Source organism: Vanellus vanellus, assembly GCF_965231255.1.
Source record: "Vanellus vanellus genome assembly, chromosome: 20".
Lineage (NCBI taxonomy): Eukaryota > Metazoa > Chordata > Aves > Charadriiformes > Charadriidae > Vanellus > Vanellus vanellus.
Window position 1 is genome coordinate 8,581,356 of NC_138925.1, and position 22,930 is coordinate 8,604,285.

A 22,930-nucleotide genomic window follows, 5' to 3' on the forward strand; every position below is an offset into this window, starting at 1 on the left:
TGTTTTGAAACACACAGTCAGGATGCGTCTTGTCAGAATCTGTTACCGGGGCAGAACTCCGCAGAGTTGGGTGATGTTGGCCTTCGGACTTTTCTAAAGAGACTGGCCAGGGCCAAAGCTGTACCACCTAACATGGAGCCATACTGAACTTTGGACGTGAATCTTTTGACAAAGATGGCCCATGTGTAAAAATACTCAGTGACTCAACCCTTCTAACTTCTTTTCATTCTCACATGCTAAAATACTCCCACTCCTTCACACATTTACATCAAACCCCAAAACTCCTAAAAGACAATGATGCTACTGAACCATAAATAATTAACAGACGTTAGAATGTCTTTCTAACAGTAAGCATGAAATTGGGCGCTTTTTGGTTTTTTCTTGTATCAGGACAAATTGTAGGGACTTACGGTTTGTGTAGTTTTGTTATTTATTGTTACTTTAAAAACTTTTATAGTAACTATAAATGTTACTATGATCTATGAAAAACAGCTTTGAGGCTTTTTGCTGTGTCAGTCTAGTGTCACTTTGTAAAAACACAAGAATGGAACTGAATGTTCTATGTTTCTGTTTCCTGCTCTGCTATGATGTTGCTTTTTGCTGCAGTACAGAGATCTGTCTTCTCTCCATCTCTTTATTTTGTCCAGATGTAAATTGAGGCAACTCATTAGATCAAAAGTGAGCTGAACCTCAACTGAATTCTGCAAAAAGGTATATTGAAGTGCAAACTGTCATTTAACCAAGAGCAAAACTTCAGCCTTAATTCAAGTTAGTTAGGAGCCATTTCTTCCAAAAAATGATTCATTGCAAGGCTGGAGGGATTTTTATTTGAGGTATAGAAACAAATCCTTAAAGAAGGTATCTGAACAATGGTAAGGAGAAGCAGTTTCACTTGCCTTCTCAGCTGCGTGAAATTCTCATTCACATGTTGTGAAAGACTTCAGAAAAAAAGATTTTATTTTTTGTTTGATGTAAGTACCACTATGGTTTATTTTTTTTTTTCTGCAGATTTTTCTGCCAGTCTCTCCAGTGGTGTAGACTTTCAGTCATGCAGACAGGTGAGGGTGTATGGTTCAGTACATGTACAGCTGTAGAGATGCGGATGTGAACTCTTTCCCCTCCCATCTCCTGCTCTTTGTCTAGCTACCCCCAGGTGACCTGAAAGGCTTTCCTTCCTGTCCTGTTGGTAGGGTAAAAAAAAGCTGTTGTTCTCCTGACATGAGAAGGAAGACATTTCTTGTGCTTTCCTATCCTTGTGTCACCAAACCCAAAAAGGTAATAACAGATACTTAAAACAAGTATTTGGTATGGTCTGACCATTCGGTTGTCAGGCTCGCCGAACAGAACTGAACTCAGGTCTGTGTCCATAAACATTAACTGCCATGGTGCTTTGAATCACCAAAAAACAGTCCAGTGTCCAGATCAACTGGAACTGGTGGCAGGGCGGCTGCTGAGGTGCTGTATGCCCTGCATAGGTTTGGGTGAGCAATCCTGCAACAGAAACGAACCGCTGCATTAAAAACACTATCCAAGGCTGCTTGTTAAAATTTTAGCAGCTGAGGAATGTATTCTCACTTCACATAAAAGCAAAGTAAATGTCTGTTGTATAAAGTGTACTTTTATATTGGTGCTTCTTTATTATTTTCTGCTCTGTAGTAGGTGCAGTCTTTGATACTTCTCTCATTTCTGCTCTTATCATTTCTTCAAATAAAATTATTTACTGTAAAACTTCCAAAGAGGAAGTTGGAAATTTAATGTGGTTTAAACTCCGTGTGATTAGTGCTAATAAAATTTTTTTTTGGCTATTTTGACCATTTTTTTTTTCCAAGAAACTATAAACCTTGTGAAATTAAAATAAGTTCAAGATTTCCATAATTGTTATCTCACAGTAAATTTGAGAAGTATTTATTTTTCTTCTGAATGGGAACGATAGCAGATATTGAATTGATTGCAGTGTCTGGGAAGCAGTCAAGCTGAGTTCAAATCTGCTTTAGATTTGATGTTGGAATGAATTCCAGTAATGCTTCTGAGGTGTAGCACAGCATTTGCATTTATGAGTAATACCTGCTGACCACAATGATTTCATATAAGGGCATCTGTGATTGAAGCCAAGGGCTCAGCTTTAAGAAATGAAACGTTACATGAGGGATTACCTCGTTCTTAATTTAACACCTTCTCTCTGTAAATAGTTTATTAATGTAAACAAGATACTCTACAGAATTGTGGCTTTAAACTTAAATTTTCTTTTATTATTAGTGATTTGCTTTCATATTAATAAATTTTGTTGAACCTTCTTTTCCTGAGTAAATTAACTGAATTTGTCTGAATATGAGCTCCAAGGTACAGGAAAATCAATGATTTTTCCATTTCTTTTTACTCTACCTTGCTTCTCTTGGGTGTTTTTGCATTTGCCTGAGAGGTGGACTTGAATTACCCCAAAGGATTGTGTGGGGTTTGATGCATTTTCGGAATACGCAGAATGAGTGTTTTAGTTTGGACACTGTAATCTCTATATACAGATTGATAAAAGCCTGAACTCAAGAGTTTCCTTGTGTTTATTTATAAATCTATACTCACTAGAATATGTAGTATATGTATGAGTTTTCATTCTTCCATCCAGAATCTGAGTAGTAATTTACACTTCTCATCTCTAGGTATGGAAAAAAAATATAAATACATTGGACATGGTAATAGTTTTAACTTTACTTAAACAGACCAGGCAGAAAAACCACAGGAACGTTGTGTCACAGTTATTGCTCTGTCATCATGGGAGACCGGGCAGAAAATATGAGTCTGCATTCATTCTTGGGATGCAGCCAGTCACTAACAGTTTGCATTAGTGTTGTCAAGCTTAGTTCCTTGCAGCAGCTGAATTTCAAAAGAATGCCTCCTACTCGGGCAGGCGCAGGCATGGCCCCAGCCTTGCTGCCGGGGGCTTCGGATGCAGGAGCCCAGTTCACCGGCAGTTCCCGAGGGAAGGCAGGAGCCCTGCTGAGCCAGAGCAGAGCTCTTGGAGGGACCTTCTTCCCAGACTTGTTTCTTTGAAGGCCACTGGCTGCACTCGCTGTAATGCTGCCAAATCCCCGGGAGGTGAGCATGTTTTAAGGGCCCGGAAACAAAGTACAATATAAGGTGAAAGGCCTTCTCCTAGGAGAACGTGGGGTTTAAGTGATTTGGAAGAAGAAACATTTGTTAGGTTCTTGTTACAACATCTAGAAGCAAATTTGTAGGATCAGTGACTTAATCCATAGAAGCAATGAGATGAAAAGCTGATAATCCATTTTAACATTCTAGAATTGCTCTTTCCAGAGTTTACGATTTTCTTTGGCATGGATGGCAAATAAAAGTGTGATGTAAAGAGAAAACAGACGCAATGCCTTTGTGATGGCTCTGTATGCAATGAAAATGGGCATTTTTGCTTTTGGAGAGAAGTAAATGCTTGGGCTATAAAGCTTTTTCGTGGTTTGCAGAAGTCCTGGTGTTGTTCTGTCGTGCTAAAGATGTATTTTTACTAAAGGAGTTTCAAAATTATGTTGCTGATAAATTCAGCTTAGCTTTGCCTCAGACTCCTTCTCTTGTGAAAGATCAAACGTTTCCTTTACAAATCTGGTTTCCTTTTTGCAGACATATTGTGATACCTTGGTGTTAACAAGCAAGTTAAGAATATTGTCTGAATTTCCTTGTGCTTATTCTAGAAACTGATACTTGATAGTAGTTTGATTTAGAGTGTGATCAGAAGGTGAATATTATTAGTTCAGTTAAATACCCCCAAAGAAGTGAGATGCTAGGAGTTCTATTATACTGTGCTTGTTAGTGTGTTTTTAATGTGCTTTGTGTTTCATCAGTGATGGGTATTGGCAAGCAGTGGCAAAATGTTTATGAAATAGGACTGAATGCTAAAATATAATTATGTAGATCTGGTAGGCATTTTAGGTCCTAATTTTGTAACTGCTGTAATGGGGAGAGGTGTTTTTCTGAATTTGCTTATTAGGATTGTTTGCATGCTGGGAGTGGCTTATCTGGGTAAGTATTTGTAGAATTGAGCTTCTGAACTTAAGGTGCTTATGAGAAAATTACAGGTCTTCCATAGTACCAGGTTATAGGCTACAAATCCAACTTTGTTAGCATTCAAGGGTTTTTTCTAACTCAGTCATAAAGAACTATATTTAACTGATATTTCAGATCCAGTTTAATGCAAATGTGAGGGTTTACTCATATGTTATAGGGCAGAAAAAAATACGGATTATTTTTTATTTATACTTGTAATATTTGAGTGCCTTACACGAAGCATTGATCAGTGCAAATAATATCTGCTCAGTATTGTTCTTTCAGCTTCTTCCCAAGAAGAAAACTTTGGAATCTTTTTAAGCGCAGTAAAATACTATTTATATTAGAGAAGGCAAATCAAAATAATGCCCCCTTCTACTTGTTTGGATTTTTGTTCAGCTATATGTTTACCTGACTGGTATAGGATAAAATTACTCTGTTGTTGACCCGAACGGTTATAAGAATGTAGCCTTTGCAGCTGGCTTCACCTTTGCAGTTACACACTGGATTCTAATCACCTTCTTGCTGTTAATTTTTAAGGCAGTGAAAATGGTTTAACTCTTAAGTTGTTTGTACATAAAAGCCTTTGAATTATTTTTAGGGTTCCTAGAATACTTTTGATGACCAAGCTGGGTAATGATTTTTTTTTTTTTTAATTGGATTCAGTTTAATTGGGCAGACAGAATGTGAACTAAACTGCTTCATAAGAAGCCATGGTGCTTCTAAACAGTGCTACTGCTGTCAGGAACTCTAGAATTTACAAGGAGGAATGTGAAAAAAACTTGTTAGGCTACAAGGGTACTGCATGTAAAAATTGTATGCAAAAATGTGAGGCATAATGAAAATAACTTCCCTGACATGGATGGAACTTTGCTAGATTTTGCTGGCCAAGGATCTGAACTTCCAGGTGCAATTTCATACTGTGCCCAGCACAAGTTTTACATATTGAAGGAGCTCAAATTCAGCATTCGAGATGGTCTAAGGAAGGGTATGTACCTTGCACCAATTCCAACATATGTATGTTTCATACCTATTAATATGGGAATGAAAACTTTCAGATTTACAGGTACGTCCACAGTTGCCAAGAATCTTTCTGAGTTTTTGATCATACCTCTTATATTAGACAGTACAGGAAATCTTGTCCTTTGACTTGAACTGTTATGCTTTCTTCCTTTAAAGGTGATTTTAAAGGGAGCAAAGTCTCAATTAATGATATCACTTTACTTCTCTCTTCAGTGGAAAGATGTATGAGTTCCATGCAAGCTGGTACCCAAATGATCAAACTCCGTGGTAGTTCCAAAGGGTTGGTCCGCTTCTATTACTTGGATGAGCACAAGTCATGTATTCGCTGGAGACCCTCTCGAAAGAATGAGAAAGCCAAAAGTGAGTGTCAACCACAGAACCTTTCTTCTGATTCCTTCTAGGGTCTTTCCCTCTTATAACAAACAAGTATGAAGGATTTGGTTCATTCACATGTGATCAAGAAGAATGTTGTACTTGAATTTAAAGGGCAGTAAATGATTTTATGATTAATGGTTTATGAAGATTAAGTTGCTGCTGTTAGCTATACAGGTTGCGGTAGTGTAGTATGCTGTAAATAAGTTGCAGACAAACCCTGCGTGAATCAGGGACCTTGCAATATGAGGTTTGGGCCCTTTGTCTACAGAATTTCTCTACAGGAAATATGCATCCTGTCTGGCCTAAGGCATGCACACAGTCATTAACGAACTACATGCTTTTGTCATTCTAGTTTCTATCGACTCTATTCAGGAGGTTTGTGAGGGGAAACAATCGGAGATCTTTCAGCGCTATGCCGATGGCAGTTTTGATCCCAACTGCTGCTTCAGCATCTACTATGGAGACCATATGGAATCTCTCGACCTGGTATCTTCCAGTGGAGAGGAAGCACGCACCTGGATCACAGGCCTAAAATATCTGATGGCAGGGATTAGTGATGAAGACAGCCTCTCAAAACGCCAAAGGACCAGAGACCAATATCCTTCTTATACTAACTGAGAGCATTTCCTAGCATTGGAGAGCATAGGGATTCCTTTAAGTATTTCTTTTGCTAAAAGTAAGCACTAGGCTCAAAGCTTCAAAGCAATTCCTGTTGTATTCCCTGTTTCCAGAGACAGAGAGAGGAGTCCCTGAAGAATATTGTTCTGGGCAACATTTGGAGGTGAATGACTGGAGTGAACTGAAAGACATACAGGTATATTCTTTCATCTGTTACTCCTTCTGTAAAGCTGTCCATTTCATTTGGTTATACAGGACAAAGTGTGATGCAGCATTGCAGTTTGCTCAGAAGTTAGTTCTTCTGTGCTGTAGTATGGGTAAATAGCACATGTTGCAGGTTGAGCACAGCAAGTCTGGTAACTGTTACTGAAATAACATAGTACAGTCATAAATTACCTTGAACTTTCTTTCATCTCCAGCCTTGTATACAGTCCTTCCTAACATGAAAAAAAATCATATATACATAATGTTCAGTAATATCCCTTGATATTCCATGATGTTCCTTAACTCCTGTTCAATGTGGTTGAAGCAGACATTTGACGAAGCAGATAAAAATGGTGATGGCAGTTTGAGTATTAGTGAAGTGCTCCAGCTAATGCACAAACTGAACGTGAACCTACCCCGACAAAAAGTCAAGCAAATGTTTAAGGTAAGAAATGAAAATGTATTGTTTTCTAAAAGAGCAAGGATTGAGCTGCTGGAAATTTAACATGAAACCTGGTAGGAGAGATTGTAAATGCTTCAGCAGCTGGTTTGTTTCCACTCTACAGAGAGATACTACGCAGTCCATTTGGTAAATTGAAGAGAGCTCCAGAAACACGTCATAGATAAATTGTTATTCACAGCAAAAGGCATTACACCAGGTACCTTCTGGTGTTACATAACATAAAGACACGCAGTACGAGGATTGATTTTTTTTTTTGCTGTACTTGTTGATCTGAAACTCAGTCACGTTTCCTCCTCTAGTTATGTCCTCTCTCATAAATATTATCCAGTAAAGTATACAATATCCTCCAATAACTGGTACTGACAAAAAATCCAGTATGCAGACTTCCTTATCGGTCATGCTTTTGGCACTGCTAAGAGCTATTTGTTTGACACTGCATTCTATTGACCTAGGCCCAATTTATTGTGCAACTGAACTATAGAGATGCGTATGCTTTTATAATCAGAAAGTCTGTTGTGTGAAGGACCTACCTAAGCACAAGTTGAATCAATAGTTTTCAGCATAGTGAACTACCGTGACTTTTGCACTACACTGAGTCAGAGACATCTCAGTATAATTTTCCAGCAGCTCTGGTATTTTAAAGAATGTTCTCTTGGAGAGGCTGTGAGATTGTTTCAGAGGAAACTAAATACTGGAATTTCAGTAGGACTGAAAGGGATCAAATACCTATCTACCAATGGCTTTCTAGAGAGTCTAAATCTGTCCAAAGCATTGTGTGTAGCTGAATATGTAAGTTTTGCCTGACTTAAGGTAGAGAAATGTTATAAGTGCAATTTCACAAAACTGAAGTGGGAATAAGTGAATTACCTAAGGTCACACAAAGATCTGTGGCAAGGCAAAGGTAATTCTGTACTCTGTTGGTGCTTGAAGACTGAGCCATCTTTTATTCTAAGCATTTAACTGAGGCTGTACAACTCCTGAGCGGTTTGCAATCAATTTAAGACAGATTAAAGATCTCTTAAAGTTCGTGTGTTCATTTTCCAAAGCTTTTCTTCTTGTTTTGATTGATTTTTTTTTCCTGGTTTGGTAAAGTGTTTATGGAATGAAACTGCCTGGACACATATTTTTCCTGTTGTTGTGTAGCTAGAAGACCACTTTGAAACAAGTAGTGCTTTTGGTATTGCTGAAGTGTAAAAATTCCTTTTTTATTTTTAATCTTACTTTCACTGTGCTAGGACAAGAACATTAGAAAGCTCCAATCCTATGAAATAAAAAGCTGAAATCACATCAGAGTCCTTGGAATCATTTTACTGATTCATGCTAGTGAACAATTGCTCTCAGTTTGACATCATATCTGCTAAGATGTAAAAATTAAGCTGTTTATCATTTAGAAGGGGTCTGTGCCATTCTGCTGAATTTAGTATTCCCTAGGGAATTACCTACCTGTATGTGAAATAGATCCAAATAGAGAGGGATGGTAAAAAGTGTAAACTCTAAGCTTCAAGGTTCAGATGGTGTTAAGAACCTTGAATGAAAAGCACTTTCTCTGATGACAGCCACTAATTATGCAATTGATGCATTGCTAAAAAATAGTAAAAATTTAAAAGAAACAGTCATCTGAGGCTTTATGATACAGTTTATAAATCTTGTGCAAATAAATTTTAGTATGGCGGCTCTTGTTCCTTAATAAACTGCCAGAATGTTTCATAGCTCAGTGAGTCCTGTGTTCAGACCTCACAGAACATGGTTTCCTGCAGTCTGGGTAGCTTTGTGAGGGATCAAGGAGAAGTTAAGAATAGTGGCAGTCAGTATGACTTTTGATAAGTCAAGCTGAACAACAATTGGATATGTACAATTGGGTGGGTGATTTTGTATTCAGTTTGGACACGAAACTGTTGTTCTTGTGACATTCCTGAGGAAAGAAAGGAAGGCTAAGTCATCTCTTTCCTCGGTTAGAAACCAATGTACCACTGCATTTTGCCATGGACAGTCTTTATAGACCCACTTCAGGTCCTCTGATTATGGCCTCTTAACTGTAGAGACCCCACCTGGAGTACTGCGTCCAGCTCTGGAGCCCTCTGCACAGGGAAGACATGGCCCTGTTGGAGCAGCTCCAGAGGAGGCAAAAAAAATGGTCAGAGCGCTGGAGCTCCTCTGCTATGAGGACAGGCTGAGAGGGTTGTTCAGCCTGGAGAAGAGAAGGCTCCGGGGGGACCTTGTTGCAGCCTTTCAGTATTTAAAGGGGGCTTATAAGAAAGATGGGGACAAACTTTTTATCAGGGCCTGCTGTGATAGGACAAAGGGTAATGGTTTTAAACTAAACGAGGGAAGATTCAGACTAGATCAAAGGAGGCAATTTTTTACAATGAGGGTGGTGAAACCCTCGCCCAGGTTGACCAGAAAGGTGGTAGATGCCTCATTCCTGGAAACTTTCCAGGTCAGGTTGGATGGGGCTCTGAGCAACCTGATCTGGTTGAAGATGTCCCTGCTCATTGCAGGGGATTGGACTTGATGGCTTTTAAATGTCCCTTTCAACCCAAACCGTTCTGTGATTCTGTAGCAGAAGAGACGTGTTAGAGAAGAATTTGAGGAAGGAGTGTAACTTGGAAGTCTTCCAACTTGTTTGACTGGGGAAAAAATTAGCCTTGAAAGCTTCCTTCTCTTCTGTGGCTGTATGTATTTATTCTAATGCCTCTGGGTTGAATATATTTAACTTACATCTCTTTCTGCTCTTTCTTTTATCCTGCTGACAGCTGATGCTGAAGCCTGCCTGGTTGCATCTTACATGCAATGTGAATTCCTTTGTGGGTCTGCAATAGTAATATAATCAAATGGAGCACAGAAAACAGGATAAGTCTGCAAACTACAGCAGCTCATGGCTATGGGGTGGGAAGGAAAGGCTATTGGAAACTTTCAGCTGATTCAGGTTATCCTAGTGTACGCATCAGGCTAATATTTTACCCATCATTTGGGTGGGTTGTTCTTTAGGACCAGAAAATCCAACAAAAAAAGTTTGCAGGTAGAGGGGAAATATAAACAGAGGTTTAGAAGTAGAGTTAAAATACTTGAGCATTTTTTCTGTATATTACCGAATAAAAGAGAAATAAAAGTTTTATAGTACACAGATGCCCCAGGAAGCTCGGTGCTCATTTCTCTCGGGCTGCTCTTACTATGCCAGCCCTTGTTTTGGTTGCCATTTTCTGCTTCTGTTGCATAGAATTTATGTGGACCAGAATGAATTTTGAAAGTAGATTTGTCCATGCTGTTGCACACTATTGCATTATACCATAGACACTTCCAAAGAGAAAAAGAAATGGAATGAAATGCTAGTCACCAGGAACTTGCAGATACCCTCTCTTTTGCCTTTGCTTTTGTTTGGGGAAGAAAAACAGTCAGTTTGTGTCTTTCAATTCTGCAGGTGATAAATCATCCAGTTGATGGATTAAGACCTGTATGATTATGACCCCAAACAATTTTACATGAGGCTATTGCATCAAACAGCAGTTTGTGCAAAACAGATGTCTTCTGCCAACGGAAAAATCTTTAAATTCCAAAGCCCTGGCTATTGGGATGAATGGTTGTAATCCTTTCTCTGGAAGAGTATGCGCTCCTGTCTTAGGTCCTGGTTGTTTCCATACACAAAATTGTTGCCTCTGGGGTGCAGGCTGTGCCTTCTGAGAATATTGGAGGTGAGGGCTTTTCAGCTATTTCAATTTTTCTGATGCAATGTCTGGACAGAGTATATATGTACCTTAAGAAACATTATGTACATTTAGGTACCTGAAAATCTCACAATTGGAATGGCAGCTGTTTGAGCACTGCTTCGTGTTTACTACCAAGTCATGCTAGTCTAGTGATTGCTGCATTTTCAATAATTCAGTTCTGGGACACGTTCCAGGCTCAAAAGCCTTTGAGAATCATGCATGTACAGCCACAGAAATCCAAGGGTTTTTACCTGTTACTTTTTTTTTGTTCAGTTTTTTTCTTTCATACCAGCAAATACTAGGCTTATGGATGTAGCTCAGTGAAGAACTGAGCTTAAAATCTCATTAAAATTAGTAGATTAAAGTGACTCTCTTTCCAGGATGGACCATTAGGTTTGATGCAAGGCAAATAGAAAAGACTGGGTAAAATTTTCCTGGGAAAAAATTGCGCTTATTGCATGCTGTGTTCTGGTTTTACTGTTTGTAATCGATGACAATTACTACTCGTATCAGGAGCTTTAGAAATGCTATTAAAAAGAAGAATAGGTTTTCTTTTTCCACATGCAATGCATAATTGAAACTGAGCTGGTCTCAACTGAAACGATAATTGCTATTTGATAGCTTAGAATCAGAATATTAAGCAGCCTTGAAATGAAAAATCAAATCTCTCAGTTAATGAAATAGCTACACCAAGTATTATAAGATATAGCAGGGTAAATTATATGTAGATCTTGAAGAAAGTTCCCTTGAATATTAATTTTTCTAGTTAAAACGTAGTGAGTTGTTTAAAAAAGTCTTGCCATAAATACAATGGGAAAAGCCATTTTTATTAGCTACTTCTTGCTCACAAATGCATTCATATTGTCACCTGGGGCTCGTTTCTAAAGAAGCTTCATCTGTGACTTCATGACTCCTCATTCTTCCAGTCACTTTCTCCATCGTACTGGCAGCTTCAGTGTTGTAGCTGGTACAGACTCTGAAAGTGCTTAGGTGTGAGACTGGGAAAGAGACAAAACAGAGAGGTCTGTCAGGATTAAAGAGTAGGGAACAAATGCAGGGTGTCCTTTGGGAACAGGGAAAGAGAAGGCTGTTTGTGTAAGTTTTTAAAAATCTCTGTGACTGCATTAGAATAAATTGCAGGGGTTATGGCAGTACTTCATTCTTGGGCAGATAGCTGTGACTTGATGTCAGGTTGCCGGGACAGAAGCGCGTTGTGGAGGTGGCTCTGTATGGCTGTCCGTGGTTGTGAGAGCTTATTAGCAGCGTTTTCCTCAACTGATACAAGTGCATATGTATGGCAGTATGTGATGGAAATTCAGTAAAAAATATGAAGATTTAGTAAAAACTTGCCTGATTTATTTATTTTTTTAAATTTTGTGGCCTGAAATGTGCTTAAGCATATCTACAGTGAAGGCGAGCAAAGCAACATGGTGATAACTCCTTTATTGAGAACAAAGTAAGGAGTGCTGGATAAGGTGGTGGTTGTTTTTTTTTTTTTTTTTTTCATAAAATATTCAGGTGTTGTCTATCCTGTTTGGGAAACATTGCAGCTTTCCTTTTTCATACTTTCCCCTGGCAGAATTTCTCATTCATTTTTTCATGCTTCGAGGAACAGGCTTTTAGGAAACACAGTAATTCCATAATCTCTCCTCCAAATAGTTATAACATTGGGTGGATCCCATTGTGATCAGACTCTCACAAGATTTCTTTGAAGAAATTCTGTCTCCACTGTATGCAAACAGTAAGTAGTATTGCTGATACAATTGAGGGTGGTTTGGATCGCAGGCTGGGTCGCCTGACTCCAAAAAGTAAAGAACCAAAAAACATACATGGTATAGGGGATAGATATACCAGAGAATACAGTGTCATTTACTCATGATTTTTAGTTTACTTGCAAAATTAGTATTCTTGCAGATCTTATTAGTTAATGGCTATGGATTTAACAGATTTCCTCCCAAATCTTGGATATAAAATTAATTTCAAGATGGCTTGGGTTCTAATGATCTTCTGAAGAAAATATGCATGGGTAATTCTGCCATACATATGCGTGTTCTCTTCTGTTTTGCAGGGTACACTGTCTTACTTCATTGCCATAGATAGAAGAAACCCTTCAAGCAGGGTTCCCTCACAATAAAGACCTTCAAAATTGTTTCTTGGCTCATACACGAGTGCATACATTTAAGAGGTTCAAAGGGGAAAGCTGTGCAAATCATTCATATGACAAGCATCGCTTGATAAATCAATCTGTTCTAGCAGGTCATAGAGTGAATAGCCATGTCAGGCAACATCAACCTGCATTTGATTTCAATGTTGCTTTATTCTTCTGCAGGAGTTTGTTTATTTAAAGTTTGTTCAGGGTATTTCTGGGCAATTGGATCTCATTGCCTTATTGCTGTGTAATGCAGGAGGCTGATACAGATGATAACCAGGGCACGCTGGGCTTTGATGAGTTCTGCGCCTTCTATAAGATGATGTCAACACGACGTGATTTGTACCTGCTAATGCTCACCTACAGCAACCACAAGGACTACCTAGATACAGATGACCTGAGACGCTTTCTGGAGACTGAACAGAAGGTAGGCCCAAGCCAGGAAAAGATATCCATTATGCGTGCCTTTCCGTTTGCCATTGGGAATGCATTGCCTTTTTAAAGGGGTGAGAATTTTGTTGTCATGAATGCGAAAAATAGACAGATGCCTCTTGATTTTCATCTTGTAGGCTGGCATGACTATTTCTTCTTTTCTATTACCTCTTTTTTCTGTAGGCTCTCTTATTGTGCCCCTAAATATAGTCTTTATAGTTTCTTTCTTTTTCATGTGTTCTCTTAGGACAATTCCACCAGTATCTGTCTTTTCCCAGTGTTCAGTATCCTAGTGCAAGGATGATGTTTCTGGCTCTGCTTTTGACTTAGTGCATAGTTCATGATGAGACAATGAATTACTTTGTTATGCTGTCTCAGCTTGTAAAGTGAAAGATTATGTTTTTGAAAAGCTGTTGAGAGGATTATTCATGTCTGGGAAAGTTTTTGGAGGATATATAGTAGTACATATTAAGTTGTCTCTTAGATCTTTAACTCCATTGCTAAAGTGGGTCTTAAAGACTATTTTCCCATTTCACTGATCTGAAACAGGTAAAGTATTTTTGTTCGACAAACCAGGTAATGCGGATACAACCTGTATAATAATATGGGGCAGGGGTGGTGGTGGCAGCAGGGAGTAGATAATGATAAGCATGATATTTAATGTTGCTCATGAATCTGAGACATTTTACAGCTCTTCAGAGTTGTTCACTTACGGCTTTATAAGCTTTGCTCTTCAGATATTGAAGTGCACCTATACTTACAGTGTTTATAGTTGTCTATGCACATTCAGCAAAATACCAGCAAACTATGTGCTGTGTTGCAGTAACTGCTATCCACTCGTGTTCCTGTATTTAACGGGGGGCTGGCTACCTCAGTCACGTTGATATTTTGTCCATCAGTCACTTGTGCGCATTGAAGTTACAGAAGTCCATTTTCTGACAGTTCATATATGTTTTCATGAAAAAAGGAAACTAGTCTTGCTATATTCATATTTTCTAATGGTAGAAGATAAAGGTTTCTTATCTCTGTGTGTATGGTGCATGGTGTACATGCCCACTGCCCAGCTTCCTCCATCACCGACTTGGACCTTTATGGCATTAAGAATCCTTGTAACCGTGCTACCTGGAAGCCTAACACTTTTACTTCTATCCTAAATACCCTTTGGTCATAACAACTTTGGGTCTTTCTGGTACATGGTAATTTGGCAGAGCAGAAAATGGCAAGGCATCTAATACCTGTACCATGAGGACATTCATCCATTGGAACAGGTTGACTGGAGAGGTTGTGCAGCCTCTGTCTGTGCAGGTTTTAAGGACCAGACTAGGTAACATCCTAAACTAACTGATGTGACCCAGCTTTGAGCAGGATTTGGGGTTGGATGTCTTCCTGAGGTCCCTGAATGATCCTACGATCTTTCATCTAGAGACTTGTGGAAGATTCTGAAGTAAGGAAAAATAATTGGACGGCAAGATGCAGTCAATGCAGGAACAAATGCATTGACTCATCTTTGCTTTTTATCTCTTGTGATCTCTTTTGAAGCTGCATGCCTGTAAGTCATAAATCTCCATCAGTTTCAAACGTTGCCTAAGAAATGAATGAATAAAAAAGCCACCTAGCTGGCACTTATCTGTTTAGATAAGTGGGGTATGTTTCCATTTCATTGGTCAATTGATCCTCCAGATGGTGAAGAGAAAATGAACACTCACCACAGGACACAAATCAGTTCAGCTAATCACTGACGTGGACAACTCATGCCTGTGGGGCTTCTCTCCCTTGCCTAGTGCTACCCTTTCTCATACAGTACAGGGAAAACAAGTGTTCATCTGTGCATTTGAAGCTGTACCAGAAAAACCTTCTGTTGTTCCAGAGCTTTATCTTTTGAACCCACCAAACCTATAATGTATGAACAACTAAAGGATTAGGTTTTTTTTCTCCCTCCTCTTACTTTTATTTATTAGGTTTTAAATTACCCCCAGAAAAGGCATCAATCTGGTAGCAGATATGCTGGTGGTTTCATTTCCCCCTAAGCAAAGACTCCATGTTGCCAAAACAATCATCAGTTTGGTCACTTTATTGGCAGTCCCTTCTGGTGACAAGGGCTGTATTTTCATGTGTCGTGCACAGCATCTGATGGAAAGGATTTGCTGGACCACTCAGGACAGGAATATTAAATAATTGCAGGGTTAATAATTGAGTATGAATCAACAGTAAGTAGCAGGAATGTTAAATAATAGTGTTAATATTAAATAATGGAAACAATGCAAGGTAAAAAAAGCTACAGCTTATCATAAATGGCCCTTTTTTAATAAATGAAAACATTTACAAACATATATTTCCCTTTGTAATCTCCTTTTTCATTTGAGAATGCAAAGCAACCTTGAATTTAGCAGATTTCCTCAAGGAGCTTTCTGAGAGCATTATGTCCTGATTCTCTGTTACCCTGCTAGTAACTGATTTTTCTGTCTACTGCATAAAGATGAGCCATTTTCTTGTTTTATTTTAAAGTCAAAACCCTTCGATAATGCAAACTAATCCTTTAATCCTACAAGAGAAGAAATCCTATTGGTTTGTGACAAAGCTCGTTCTGTTTGGATGCTCTGTGTGCCTAATAACAGTCTAACCAGATTTGACCTACAAAGCAGAACTCTGCCTTTATTGGCTGTCATCAGGCAGCTGCCAATAGGACAGAAACTTTTCACAAGGCAGCCTAGTTCTTCTTTGGCCTGACACTGATTGACAGGAGCGAGAGTCTCACTGGGTAACTGGGAATCCTTAGTACCACTATGGATGATCTGCCCAGTTGTTAAACTGTATACAGAGAAGAGCTACGAGAAGCTGTGACTACTAGTTAACACTTCATTTTTGCTCCTTTTACAGATGACAAATGTGACTAAAGAACACTGCCTGGAAATCATCAGTAAGTTTGAACCATGCCTGGAGAACAAGAAGGAGGGAGCTCTGGGGATTGATGGTAAGCTGGCTAGTGCAGCTTTTGTAGGAAAGAGGCAACTGTTTAAATGCTTGTGAGAATATTGCATTCATTTGCACAATAGTCATAAAATTTTGTCATGCTGTATGTATGGTGTATGTATGCTTTTCAGTAGGGCTTTTTTTTTAAGTATCTATTATTTGCTGAGGAACCTAAAAGGAAATTGGTACTCTTTTGAAGATTTTTAAAGGTATATATCATGATGAAGCAGCAGTCACTGAAGGTCAGCTGGAGCTGGATGTGTCTTTATTTGTGCTTTTGGAAAATACAGTAGAATTTAGTTACATCATTCCTGCAGATATTTTTGGAAATCCCCAAAGTTTTAATAAGAGGAGTGATCTGATCCAGAGTAAATATGTGAAGTGGCATGAGAGATGAAGTTTGTCTAGCAGTATGCTTTCATGACCTCTGGTGCTAAAGCCTTCACTCTGAATATAACAATGCTGGTTATCGTGATGGTAGCTGTTATTTTGAGGACTGATTCTAGATCCTATACCCTAAATAGTAAATATTCTGCCAGATCTTATTGATTCTAAGGACACAGTACATTTCTCAGGAATTAGATTCTGTGCAAAAGTTTTGGGACCTATTTAAAATCAGTCTTGTCCATTTCTGTGAGTGTATTGTCATGGTGAAAAGTGGCAAAAAGTAAGTTCAGTTTGGTTTACTGCATGAAGCGGGTAGTTTCTGGGATATTGTGTAAGGGGGTGGGTTTTTTTCAAGAAATGATGGTTGCTTAGGATGGATTCAGGTCTGTTCTACTCTCAGACGAAATTTTCAATTTATTTTAAAACTCATACTAATGCCAAGTGAGTGACATATTAATGTTTTTATTGTCTGGTGCTTTGCAGTCAGTGGCAGTCACATAAATAATGAATAATGAAGTTCATTATCTTGCCTTCCTCATAGCTAGAAAAGTAAGACTAGGCTTTTCAAGCAATTGTAGTTTTTCATACTGGTAAGAAAAACTTTTAAAAAACTAGCCTGATCTATAAAATTGCCCTGCCTAAGAATGGATGAGAAAAGAGTTGAGAGTTTATGGGTTAGGATTAGAGAGCAGTCCAACACGGGTGTCATTCTGCTGGGTGTCTGCTACAGATCTCTTGGTCAGGAGGAGGGTGAAGATGAGGTTGTTTCGAGACAACTGGAAAAACCTTCACATTAGCAGGCTCTGCTCCTTATGGGAAACTTGCTGGAAGTGCAACAGAACAGAACATACCTAATCTAGAGTTTAACTAATGCAGGAGATTTCTGGAGTGCATTGATGATAACATCCGAACAGAGGTGACAGAGGAGCTGACAAGGGGCACGCTGCTGGATTGGGTACTAACAAAGAAAAAAGAACTGCTTAAAAACATAGATATATACCGGCATACATATACATGTATGCACATGTGCGCATACATGCACACACAGAGAAGTTGTTCTTTTCTTGTCTTCGTGTGTAGTTGAGACTTTAGATCCCTCTTGTCTTCCAGAAAACAAATCTAGTGTTGCCTAGGGAGACTGAAATACAACAGCTATGGAAACCGAAGCTCTATGTTTATTCCTCACATTGATACAGCCCAGACAAGAGCATCCTGCCCACACTTAGGGGCACTTTGGTAGTAGTAAAAGAATAGTACAGTGTTCTTTGCCTGTTCATATTCATTCATGTGTCTGTATTGCCTTGTGTCCTCAGCTGTGATGGCTTTTATCATGAAGCATCTTGGACTGGCCTGTGACAATGAGCTCAATTAATATAGCCTTGCAAAAAAACTCTTACCTTCCTCTGTTGATCAAAATAGAACACTCTGTTGTACACTTTCCCTGGGTGTGTAAATACTGGAGGTCTGTGGTACACACTTCATTCATATTTCTTCATCCTAGGACTGATAGATCCAGTTAGGGTGAACTCATTATTACAATTTTGATATTATATTTTAACAAGTACTTAAAGCAAACAATACCGTTGTTTCATAGGCTGCCCTAACAGTGGTGTGTGGAATTAACCTTGTAGCAGCTGATTGGTTTGTAGTAAGAAGAAATGAGTAATTTGCCTAGAGCCGTTAGCTGTATGTTTGCTGACGTACACCGTGCCCTATCAATTTTTCATGGCATCTGCTCTGACTTGGTTAGTCTTTTGTTTTTACTCTTGCTGTATTACTGGTTTGCTAGTTGATAATGATATGTGCCTCAAGAGACTCAAATGTTAGGTTAGGCTGAGGTTCCCTAGTGCTGTTTCCTAGTATATTGCTAAAAAAAGTTTTTGCTGCTATTTGTATTTATCAGCTCTTTTCCTTTAATAAAACTTTCATCAACACAAAATGTAAAGTCTATAAGAACTATCATAAAGGTGACATTTTATCTTAAATTCTATTCCAACTCAATTTCTCTGTGTCCTGTAGACAACTATTTGAGACTGATTTTGAGGACTGAAGATATTTTGCCTTGTGTAGCTGTAGTGAAACAAAGGACCAGTCTGTCACAGTCAGAGAAAATGCGTTAAGACCTTTAGAAGTTTGGCAGGATTTTTATACGGGCACTGTTTTATTTATGGAATAATGAGTGAAATGTCAGGGGAATTAGAAGTCTTGAAGCAGAGACCTTTTGAATAAAGACATCATCACTGTCAGCAGCTGTTAAAGCCAGGATGTCAAAGGAGATCTTAGTCTTCCATTGGTGGTGAATGAAAAGAGTTTTGGGGAGGCTTGAAATGGAAGCTACAGTTTTTAATGTTAGTCTGTCTTGTGAAAGTGTCTGCGTATATGTTGCACAAAAGTATACTGGCGATCAAAATGCCAGGATATGACCACAGATCTCTGGAGGTTTTTATACACCATGCAACTTAATGTCCCAGTAGAGTCTTTTGACAAATATTATAGACATATTTTTTTTCAGGAAAGGCAGAGCAAGGAAATGTACAAAGCAACTAGAAATTTATTGAAAGCAATAATCAGAATTGGTCATTGTGACTGTTGGGATGTAGTGGGGTTATTTATTTGTCTGTCTTACATGTTCATGAATGTGTTGGTGAATGCAGGGATGCATTTTTAGGCTGGTTTTAGGAAGGCTACAGCAACAAAAAGGATAAAACTGTATTATTTATAGTATTCTTTGTTTACAGGTTTCACCAATTACATGCGGAGTCCATCAGGGGACATATTCAACCCAGAACACTACCAAGTGAATCAGGACATGAGTTATCCTTTGAGTCACTATTTCATTACCTCTTCACATAATACCTACCTCATGGGAGATCAACTGATGTCCCAGTCCAGGGTGGACATGTATGCATGGGTGCTACAATCTGGCTGTCGTTGCGTAGAAGGTAAAGATCAAAAAGGAATCGTCAGTAAGCTCCATAGTTTTGTTTCTCCCCTGTAAAGGAAGACTCATGACTTCTGCAGAAGGCATGGTAATTGGGTGGAGGAAAAAGGCTGGTAAAATAGTGTCTTCCCTTCATAAAGAACAACAAAATAATGTTGCCATATAATGTACAAATTTATTGAGCATGGAAATAAGGTAGACTTTTGAAGAGCAGTATCGTTGGTACTGAGGGAAAAAAATTGTAAAAATATTTTTGTAGAGAGGATACTAACATTCAGTAGAATGTATTGGTGCATATACTTTCTAGCCAAGTGTATGGCAACCAAGCTGGCAAATATGGCAGAGCTAGGGTTCTATTATGTGAAATGCTGACAGTCTTTGCAGAGACCAGGAAGCCTTTATCTGAAATCCCTTCTGATGAATAGTGCCTTTCTGAGACAGTACCTGTTTTGTAATCATCTTTAATAATATCCTGACCATCAAAGTGTTTTCAGTTTTTCAGCAGGCCAGTATTACGGTTTGCTCAGGTCAGATTGTGGACATGCCAGTGGGTGCTTCGGAGGAGTAACATTTCATGGAAATATGATTGTAAACAAGTATAAGGTTAGGCAAAATCCAAGGAGGGCTAAAGATGCCTAGCTCAGCTTTGCTTGTGGTGTGAGAAGCTTGGCGAAGATTCGCTGCTTTCCTTTTCAGGTTCAGCAATAGTATAATGAAAGTAACGTGATGCTATGTCATCTCTCTTCCTATCGTAATACTCCTCGGCACTTGTTAAAGGAGATCTTTTTTGCTTGGGGCTTTCTCAAACAATGGGACCAGTCATATGTAGACAGTAGAATGTCGAGGCCAGGAAATTTCTTCAGAGGAAAGACATCCAGCACAGTGAGGAGGGAGATACAGATGAAGGGTGGGAATGAAGCTATACCCTGCTTTGTTGGGTACATGTCTGGCTGGGTTACTGCAGGGAATTGCAGGGTCTCATAGTCTTCCACAGATGGTGGCCCCAGATGTTACTTGTCTGATGGGTGTCATTGTTTCTATTCCACAGTTGACTGCTGGGATGGGCCGGATGGTGAACCAATTGTCCACCATGGATACACTTTGACTTCCAAAATTCTCTTCAAAGATGTGATTGAAACTATCAACAAATACGCCTTTATCAAGAATGAGTATGTATACAGTGCCAACTTTGAGTCTCAGGGCTATAAACTGGAGTGTTCCCAGGCATCCTGGTAAAGGCAGCCAGTGAAAGTCTAACCTGTTCCTACATATGCCAGACAGAATTCTGAGTTGTTTTCTGTGGGGAGAAAGCCTTCAGAAAGAAACAGCAAGGCAAAACTGACTGAGTAGGGGCATTTTGTGTGTAGTCGTGGGGTTGTCTTTATCCTATTCGTAGAAGACAAGAGGATCAACATGTTTTGGCAGTGAATGTTTTTAGCGAATAGCTGACAGTTTAACCACATATCTCTGGATGTGTACTCCAGCGATGCCAAGGTTACACTTGGTTGGTTGCTCCAGGGATAGGAACCAAGTCAGGCAGCAAAGGAACACAAAGAGACAGTGGCCCAACTGTGGAGAAAGCAGACTGTTCAAGAGAAATAGGTTGTTTTCCCTACCTGTACATTGCTCAGGAAATCAGAGAATTATACAATGGGAAGTTTCATATACCTTGGCAGTGCTGTCTTCCTCCTGAGAGTCAAAATGTACATGTCAACCTATCTTTTTTTTTTAAGATAAATTAATTTATGTCTATAAAATTTTTCCAGTAGCTTCTCCAAAGCAGTCCATCTGCCTTCACTAATAGGACTAAACTTGCACTGAAATTTCAGCCCAGGTAAACTCATTGTGAGCCTGAAATTTTTGGAGTCTGCCTGAAGACATGGTAAATAAATCAAGGGAAAGCTGGCGAGCAGTATATATATCAATGCTTCTGAAATTGTTGCAGTTCTTAAAAGCTTTACAGAAAGGTTAACTGGGACCATGTTACAACTTATTATTTGTGGTGTTTTTTTTTCTTGATAGGTATTGATGCTCAGTCAGAGTTTGGTACTCAGCAAAACATATTTTAGACTTCCAGGTGTTTTCTTTCCCAGGACAGGCTGGAGGCATAGCTGTTGGTAGGCTGCAAATTCAGCTAAGCTAGGAATTGAACTATAGTCATCAATTGGGAAAGGTTTTTCCTGCAGGCATTGTCTGGCTGAAAGCCTCATTTTTCCTGATGAGGAGCTAATGAGGGCCAGATGTCAGGATAGACATCTTTTTATTCATAATTAGCTTTTAATTAATGAACCCCTCATTCAGCCCTGCAAAACTACACGTATGGTGGCTTTTGTGCTCATCCTAAAAACGCATCATGTCTAAACAGAAATCCATCTTTAGTGTGCTTTTATATGGCACCAACCACACTGGACTCGATGTTTCACAAACCTTATCTCGATGCCTTTCAAACAACCAGGCATTGTTATTTCTTGGCCTCAGCCTGGAGAATCAACAGTAAATGGCAACAATAAAACTAAATCTAGAAATAATACTTATTGTCTTTGTAGAAGAGGCTTTGTCTGCAGGCTTGTTTGTATGACACTGCTCTGTCACTAGCTAGAAAAATTTTCATGGAAGAACTAACACAACAGGTTTATCCCTTGGTTTTTGGAAGTGGGAAGGTAAAAACAAAGCCCCTTTGGGGATCTTTTAAGTTCTTGAAACCTTTATTTATTGTTAGGGGTTGGACTAGATGACCTTTAAGGGTCCTTTCCAACTCAAACTATTCTATGATTCTATGATTTACTTTGACCTGTGAGAGTACAAAAGGGCTGGAGCACCGTTGGGAGAGGAGAGTTGAAGGCGCTGGTTATTTAGGTTTTCCTTATGAAAGGCTTGCTAGAATGCCTTTGATAGGAAGTGGAGGTCAAGACTGAGTAGAATAGGAAGGTGAAAAGTATGCTCTGGAAAAAGATGCATCAAATCAGATTGCAGAAGTTTAATTATCCTGTGGCTGTCAAAAAATCGACCATTCAGTTTGGAGCAAGCAGTAGGGTATCAGTCCTGCGCCTGCACTGATTCATCTAACCCCTGTGGATTTCATTGGTGGTGATGCCTGTTACAGGAATGGCTCAGACAGTAATTTGTTATTATAGCATTATCTTCTTAATGCTATAAAAGCTAAGTTTGCACTTGATGATGCTTGCTTACGTCTCTGCCAGGTACCCTGTTATCTTGTCAATTGAGAACCATTGCAGTGTCGTTCAGCAGAAGAAGATGGCTCAGTATCTTATTGAAATTCTGGGAGAAAAACTAGATCTGTCTTCTGTGTGCAATGATGATTCTACCAAGCTCCCTTCACCAGCAAGTCTTAAAGGAAAGATACTAGTTAAGGTAAAAACCTGCTTTGTTTGTTCCATCCCTCTATCTGTTTGTGATGGTTATGATTTCTGACTGATTGTTGCTTATACACTAATTTAAATCATTTTACCCAAAGCAATCTTGAAGAACCTGTGACTTAAGGTTCTGAACAAATGTCTTATCAATCAATAAGAACCTGGTTGCATGCTTTGAATAATTTTTATTATTTTGGGTTTTTTTTGAATGTTTGATATCAAGAGCTGCATGCTAACCTGCCT

General features: G+C 39.0%; 1 protein-coding gene across 2 annotated transcripts in view; it reads left to right on the plus strand.

Annotated features, from left to right (window-relative positions):
• Positions 1-22,930, plus strand: part of PLCH2 (phospholipase C eta 2) — a gene marked incomplete at both ends in the record, with an annotated part of 103,422 nt that overhangs the window by 56,101 nt on the left and 24,391 nt on the right. For both annotated transcript variants that reach the window (XM_082493699.1, XM_082493698.1), the window contains 8 exons: positions 5,284-5,430; positions 5,798-6,041; positions 6,583-6,712; positions 12,840-13,010; positions 15,893-15,986; positions 19,111-19,314; positions 20,362-20,482; positions 22,514-22,685. In XM_082493699.1, coding sequence (XP_082349825.1) covers positions 5,284-5,430; positions 5,798-6,041; positions 6,583-6,712; positions 12,840-13,010; positions 15,893-15,986; positions 19,111-19,314; positions 20,362-20,482; positions 22,514-22,685 — 1,283 coding nt within the window. The remainder of the gene's footprint in view (positions 1-5,283; positions 5,431-5,797; positions 6,042-6,582; positions 6,713-12,839; positions 13,011-15,892; positions 15,987-19,110; positions 19,315-20,361; positions 20,483-22,513; positions 22,686-22,930) is intronic.